Source organism: Lactuca sativa, chromosome 9, assembly GCF_002870075.4.
Source record: "Lactuca sativa cultivar Salinas chromosome 9, Lsat_Salinas_v11, whole genome shotgun sequence".
Classification (NCBI taxonomy): domain Eukaryota; kingdom Viridiplantae; phylum Streptophyta; class Magnoliopsida; order Asterales; family Asteraceae; genus Lactuca; species Lactuca sativa.
The window spans coordinates 81,611,452-81,619,644 of NC_056631.2; the positions used below are offsets into that span (position 1 = coordinate 81,611,452).

General features: G+C 35.1%; 1 protein-coding gene across 1 annotated transcript; it reads left to right on the forward strand.

The window, feature by feature from the left end:
* The first annotated feature begins 4,217 nt into the window (after window positions 1-4,217).
* Window positions 4,218-5,305, forward strand: LOC111885397 (protein FAR1-RELATED SEQUENCE 5-like). Its single transcript, XM_023881662.1, has 2 exons — window positions 4,218-4,519; window positions 4,624-5,305. The coding sequence occupies exons 1-2, from the start codon at window positions 4,218-4,220 to the stop codon at window positions 5,303-5,305; spliced, it is 984 nt and encodes a 327-aa protein (XP_023737430.1).
* Window positions 5,306-8,193: the final 2,888 nt, after the last annotated feature.

Below are 8,193 nucleotides of genomic sequence, written 5' to 3' on the forward strand. Positions count from 1 at the left end.
TAGTTTAAGGACCAAACCGGGAAATATTACCTAAAAAGGGTTGAAAATGTAAATTTTACAAATAATGAGGGGCTGAAAAACAGAAATATTTCAAGGCTAATTCAATATGTACAATTTGATCAAATAATGGCACCGCGGCTATCGACGAAATACAACTCATTACAATACCAAAAGTCGTTGTTAAACGAATTGGCTCGGTCTCGAGCCAATGGAAATCTACAACTACTAACTCTTCGACACTACGATTCATACAAATAACGTTTGGTAATACATATACATACGAGTGTGCACAGACGTCTACGCACCATCTTCGGGCCCCAAAAGTGTAAAATCTTGCTTGTTGGGCCTAGCTAGCCCAATGACCTGATCTTAAGGCCCGAAGACACATATTTTCTACGAAGTGTTGAGTTTCACCGACTTGGCACAACGTAGAGTGACTTTCAATGGCTTGTACCACTGGTCCCCAAGGGTCCTTGGTTTTGCTAGAAGAGTCTGCATATTTTACGAGGCGGGTCGGGGACCCCTCGCACGCATATTTTCCCCAACCGGTTAATGGAGTCACCGGGGTCTTCGTGACCTCTTTCTCTTCGGATGTGGGACTACACCTTGTCCGGGCGATTGGATAACGCGATTAGTACTGACGACGCCTTCGGGTTCGTTAGTATATCTATAAACGGAGCGTTTGTGTAACGCGGGTTTGTAGTAAATAATCCTGCTCGAGAACCTTCCAACGTCGCCTGGGACTGACACTATACGCTATGCAACGGTTTCAATATAACTTCATGTAACTCAAGGAACTAGGAGAACGTCGGGTTTTCCTAGGGTTTTCAATACATACAGATTTGAAAAGCATACATGTTCAATGAATAATTTTTTTTACAAGTATAGAAACAAACAAGCATACCTATGGATCTTCACAAACGTTTTCAAAAGCTTTTCTTTTCAGAAAATATCGGATTTTCTGGTGGTTTTTCAAACAATACAAACATTCGATTTCAAACACTACTTATGAACTCACCAACATTTCATATGTTGACGTTTTTCAAAAATACTTGTATTCTCAGGGAACCAGTGAATCAAGGGAAATCATATTCAGTGACGGTTGCAGTTTATTTATGCATGAATCAAACAATTTAATTTTTGGGAATGTAATGTGTAAACAATGTATGACAATGTAAACACTACTGGTTGTAATATATTAATGCACGGTGACGAATGTTGTTATGCTTCATATATATTCAATGTTATGGTATGCAATTGAGTCACGACAGCCCCCGGACGTTTCCGCCGTCTGGTTCGGGGGTGTGACATATATATATATATATCCCTATTCTAATAAAAGAATAGGTTGATTCTCCTTTTGTCATGTGTCACCTTATTAGACATCATAATTAATGTAATGCCACATGTCAATCTATTGATTATGCATTTCAAATTTCAAATTTTAAATTTTTCACTCTAATTAAATTAAATTAAATAACATTAGAACACCATTTAAAATAAAATTAATACAGATTATAAGGTCACGTATTTATCTAAATCAATTATTATAATTTTATATAACTAAAAAAATATAATTGATTAATAATTTTGAGTTTTTACTGTGAAAGTTTAATTAATTTTATAACCGTGGTGCCCTCGGGTTATAAACTAGTATACTAATAAAAGAGTAGTCATTTTGCCAAGTGTCATAATATTAGAACTCCTAATTAATATGATGCCACTTGTCATTCTATTAATTCTCCATTTTAAATTCATTAAACCTCCTAATTAATGTGATGTTGTTTGTCAATCTATTTATTCTTTATTTTAAATTTTAAATTTTATATTATTGTTTTTATTAGTTCACAAATAAAAAGAGTCTAATTTATATGATAAATTAATTACACATATTTATTTGAATCAATAATTATAATTTTACATAATTAATAAAAAAATCTCTTAATTAATAATGTATATAAAATTTTATATAAAATAATTGATTAATAATTTTGAATTTTTTACTATGAATATTTAATTAATTTTGTAACCGTGGTTCCCACGGGTTATAAACTAATATATATATATATATATATATATATATATATATATATATATATATATATATATAGAGAGAGAGAGAGAGAGAGAGAGAGATATGGAAAGTATAACATATGTATGAGTTTTTATTATAATTTTGAAACGGTACAAAACAAAAAAAAAACATATTTAAAATATTTAATTAAATATTTTCCACATCACCATATATAACATATGATTAATATATTAACGATTAAACCACAATATACAACAACTGTATTACAATAATCCAAAAACGAAGAAAATACAAAAATGAGTTGGTATAACAAATTTGAAAATTAAAAGGTCTAATATAATATCATATCTCCAAAAGTGGTCGTAAGACCTCAACTCAACACAAAAACTTTTAAGTTTGTTTTCTTTTTGAAATTTTTATGTGATTTGTATGCATGTCTTCTCAAAAGATTGACCTCTTTATATAAACTTTTCACTAAATGATAATTAAACATAATATAAGTTATAAAACTTTTAAGTGTTAAATCATAATTAAGAAAACTTTTGAGTTTCATTAGTTAAAAAAGGGGTTTTCAAATGCATGAGATTCAACAAAAAATGCTAGCTTTAGTATGTATGATATATATATATATATATATATATATATATATATATATATATATATATATATATATATATATATATATATATATATATATATATATATATATATATATGGAAAAGTGAATATACCCTTAAGGTATATAAGATTAGGTACCCAAACGATCAATACTACGTAGTTTTGTTAAATGGTATAATTTTCTGAAAATAAAAAAAAATCGGTTTCCATACGTGTTTCCGTATTCACGGGTGAATTCAATTGGTGAACTTTTTTGTTATATGATCAGATTGCTTCACAATCCCTGAGATTTTGAACAAAAAAAAAATTGACATCGATCACAAAAATGATTTCAAAGAAATCGGAATTACAAGTTATTGTAATCAGAAATCACAGAAACCGTGAAGAATTCAATTTAAAGAAGTCTTAAAAAAACGATTTCATGGTCAATTCTTTTTGTTCTATGATCGGCTCTGCTTCACTGAGATTTTGAACGAAAAAAAAAATTTGACATCGATAGATACTGGAATCGAAATTCAGGGAGTTCATAAAAAAAACTACAAATTGCAATTGACAAGGAATCGAAATCATCCCCAGTTTTTTTTTCGTTCAGATCACTTTCACGTAAGCTCGTTGTCTACAACTTTATAGTTTGTTTTGTGTATTTGATTAGTAAATTTGTATTTTTTATTATCAATTGGAATCAGTTGCAATTCACTAGGAATCGAAATCATCACCTGTTTTTTTTCCTGAATGCGGACTGTGCGGTCCTAATGCTGCATCTATTTTTTTTTTGCATGCTTAAGACATATGCTAAAAACAGTTTGATTGGTTATGAATAATTGAAGATAAAAAGCAACAAACGAATTGATATGATTATTAAAGTTTTTTCAGAATTTAATATTTGAGATTATTGTTTACAGTGTTCTTTATTACCGGATGAATCTTTATTTGTTTCTGGATTTTAAAAGTGACATTGTTGTTTTTAGACATTGTCATTGGCTGTTATTGTCTCTCTCTTTTTTTATGTATAATGTTTCCATTATATTCAATATAAAACAATTTGGTGTTAATCTTTTATTTGGAAATATGCATTGTTGTCTATTGTAGGCCATAATGAGTGAAGCCGAAGCAACTAATCAAGCTATAGAACCATATATAACCGAAGATATTGACACAAATGATTACATGGAAGCAACATATGAAAGTGAAAAAATAAATAGTATCGGTATGTACGTTGAATTTGACAAAGATGAAGTTAAGGATGAAAGTATACTGGGAAAGGTTTTTGATACACCCGATGATGCCTATACATTTTATAATGATTATTCATTTTTACATGGCTTTGGTATACGTAGAGATGACACAATTAAAAATCCTAAAACAAATGAGCCTTTTCGAAAGATATATGTATACAACAAAGAAGGTTTCAAAAGGATGGACAAAAATGATTTAAGTGAAAATGAGAAAAAAACGTCGTAGAGATGTTAGAACCGGATGTCAAGCAAAGCTACGAATAACAAGACAAGAGGATGGGAAATGGTTGGTGGACTCGTTTACTGACACACACAATCACAACTTGACCATGACACCTACGAATGTGATGAAGCATCGATCTCATAGTAGTTTCCACCATTCAATAGAAGGTAAATCTCTTATGGTGCAATTTGGTCAAGCGGGGTTGAAACCTTCTCAGATTAAAAAAGATGTTAATAAAATGAAAACCTCAAATGTAGCTGATGTTACTTCAAAGAAATGTGTCGATGTCTTATCAGAGCAACGAAAACAACATAAAGGAAAGGAGTTCTATGGACTTATAAAACATTTTCAAGATAAAACATTAGTTGATAGTGACCAGTATTTTGTTGTGGATTTGTTTGATGATGGGTATCTTAGAAATATCTTTTGAGCTTAGTTGATAGTGACCAGTATTTTGTTGTGGATTTGTTTGATGATGGGTATCTTAGAAATATCTTTTGAGCTGATGGTAGATCAAGAGATGCTTATACAAAATTTAGAGATGTTGTTGTGTTTGATGTCACTTATACGACTAACAATTTCAAGATGCCTTTTTCTCCATTTACTGGGGTGAATCATCATGGGCAGTCTATACTTTTTGGTGGAGCATTTCTTGAAAATGAAAAGGAAGAGACATTTGAATGGTTATTTGAACATTTCCTCAAATGTATGTTTAACAAGTATCCGAATGCAATTATAACAAATCAAGAAAAAGCAATGGGAAATGCAATAAAAAAAGTGTTTCCAAAGACTCGGCATCGTTTTTGTTCATGGCATATCATGAAGCATGAAACTGAGCACCTTCAATCGTATGTTTCCCATTACAGTGATTTTCAAGAAACGCACAAACAATGGGTAAATAGTGACACCATTGAACAATTTGAAGCAACATGGGAAGTTATGCATAGTAAGTATGAACTGGAAAGCAATAGTTGGATTAGTGACATGTATAACCAACGTATACATTGGGCTAAACCCTTCTTGAAGGATACTTTCTTTGTTGGTATGACAACAACCGGGCGAAGTGAGAGTATCAACTCATTTTTTGATGAATTTGTTAATTCAAGGACCATGTTGAATGATTTGATGTACAATACGACAAAGCAGTTGAGTCTCGAAGGACTGCCGAAGAAGATGAAGACTTTAAGACTATGAACTTAAGGCCGGTTTTTTCTTCAGTGCATCCAATCAAAGAAAAAGAAGGTCAATGTTATACTAGAAAGATGTTTGATACTTTCAAAAAAGAATGGACTGAAGCTATTACCAATTTGACTCATGAGACTATAGGAAAAACTACAAAAGAAAGCACATACCGAGTTGGGCAATTAGATGTTGATAAAAAAAATATTGGCGCATTGTTAGCTTTCGTTCTTTGGATCAAGTCAGTGTCATATGTTACTGTGCTAAGTATGAGACAAATGGGATTTTATGCAAACATAGCCTATACGTGATGAAGAAGAAACATGTTAAAGAGCTCCCGAGTCACTATATTTTACCACAATGGACCGTTAATGCTAGGTACAAACTGGGCAGTGCTAGTATCGGACTCGGAGAAATGAATAATGAAAACTGAGTTAGTGCCTACACACTATGGTGTGTCCATTCAAATTTTACTAAACTAATTGAACAAGCAAGAGACTCCCCTTTAGAGATACAAAAAGTCAATACACTATTGATAAGTCCTTTAGATGACCAAACAAATCGAAAGAAATCTATGTCTTTGGAAAATGCATCTTAAGGTTCTTGTATGGGAGCTTCGCAAATAAATATGATGCCACAATTATCTGTCCGCGATCCTCTTGGTCTATCTCCTACAAAAGGGCGTCCTAAAATTGCTAGAAGAATCAGATCTACTTTAGAAGCCCCCAAAAAACGTACATGCTCTTACTGTCAAGGATTGGGTCGTTACGCTACTAGTTATTCCAAAAGAAAGGTACTTTTAATATTAATTTACCTTTTCATGATTTAGAACTCTAATAATTATATTAACAATATTTCTTTTACATGTATCGGGCAGATGAATCGTTGGAAGAGACATATGATAAGATGTGTTATTTTTGTGAGCAAAGGAAAATTCGATATGCTTATTCTGTAACGCTCTAAAAGTTTCAACCAATTTAAACTCTTCAAAAAAAACCCATTTTCATTAAATCATTACAAAAAGGTTTTCAATTCACTTATTATCAGAGTATTCCCCAGAAGCATATCATAAAACATAAAACATGAGGAGCAGTGCGATCACGCCTTTGCCTTGCCATGGTCTCCTGAAGTACCTGAAACAATACACTGAAACTGTAATCCCGAAAGCTTAGTGAGTTACCCCCAATATACCAACCACATATACCATACACATATCACATAACAGAACATAGAACAGAACAACCATTCACATCGGGTCTACTGTGTAACTGGTCCGCCTTACCGGGCCTTCAGTACACCTGGTCCACCCTCCGAGTCTAGCCATATACATCGAGTCTACAGTGTGATTGGTCCGCCCGCACCGGGCCTTCAATCCACCTGGTCCACTCTCTGAGTCTACAGTATGACTGGTCCGCCCGCACCGGGCCTTCAGTCGGCCTGGTCCACTCTCCGAGCCTCGGCACATTTGGTCCGCCCTCTTGGGGCCTACAGCCTATCCGGACCGCTCGCTGGGCCTTCGGAATATCCGGTTTGCCCTGGGTATGTTGGCCTACAGCACAAAGCAGGTCCCGCCTCAATCCAACCCCAGTCAAACAACCATGTGCACATAAACATATAATCACATAACAGTTCACAACATATCAACCGATCTAGCAGATCACATAACATAGCACATCCCTACCAGGATACCGACCTAACCGGTCACTAGCATAGCATCATCCTATAAACCAGGATATCGACCCTAACCAGATCTCTAAGATATACCATCCTAACTACCATGATGCAAACATATATCAAGCAATAACACAACAAATACTCGGATTTCCATCCGACAAAGGGCCGGCCTTGGTGCCTTAGACCTTGTCGATATAGTGAGGATAACTCACTTGCAATTGTCGACTGAAGAATAAGATCACGCTGCTCCAAACACCGATACGAACTCCTCCACTGGTCAACACCAAATCACTGAACTCAGTAAATACCAACAATTACTAAAATACCCCTGGAAGTCAACTGGTCAACTCTTGGTCAAAGTCAAAGTCCTTAGTCCAAGTCAAACTTCCTGACTGACTCTACTCGCCGAGTCAACCCGATGACTCGTCGAGTCCCTATGCTCTGAGAACCCCCATATCGCGACTCAACTCGCCGAGTCAACCTGATGACTCGTCGAGTTCCAATGCTCTGAAAACTCTCATGTCTCGACTCGACTCGCCGAGTCACCCCGAGACTCGCCGAGTCCAAGGATCTTCGAGTCCCATCCTGTTCAACTCACCGAGTCGTCCCTCGACTCACCAATTCACGACTTAACCAGAAAAGTTAGGGTTCCTCGACCAGACTCGCCGAGTCCAAGGCAATCTTCAACAGACTCGCCGAGTTGTTCTTCCAACTCGTCGAGTTCATGCTCATGTTCATACTACTCTCCGAGTACACCCATATGACTCACCGAGTACCTCTAGTTCTTAATCCATACAATGGCTTTCTAAGCCATGCAAGGGCTCCAATCTATAGATCTACTCTTCTACAACCCACCCATCATGTAAAGTGGCAAACTTTACGTGAATCCAAAGAGATCTAAGCATAAAACACTCTAGGGCTAGGGTTTAGGACAAAAGGGCTTCACCAACAACACTTGGGCATAAACTTTATGATTCTCTGGATCATTAACAGCCTAGATCTGAGGTAGCATCCTTAGATCTAACTCCAACTCGAGATGGACCTAATTTATGCCCCAAAACTCCACAAATAATAGATCTAGGTGCACAAAAGCCTCAAGAACAGATTCTTACCTCCAATGCAAGCTTTCTCTAGAGTAGATCTCGGATCTAGGTCCCTTCCTTGCTGCAATCCCTTTGCTCTTCAAGATTTCCTTCCTAATCCACTTATCCAAGCTCCAAAATTGCACT

Excerpts from the sequence above, each read along its gene's own strand:
- LOC111885397 (XM_023881662.1), top strand. The coding sequence starts at position 4,218 with ATGACACCTACGAATGTGATGAAGCATCGATCTCATAGTAGTTTCCAC. Across the intron at positions 4,520-4,623 it reads GTGGATTTGTTTGATGATGG|ATCAAGAGATGCTTATACAA; the intron begins GTATCTTAGAAA and ends AGCTGATGGTAG.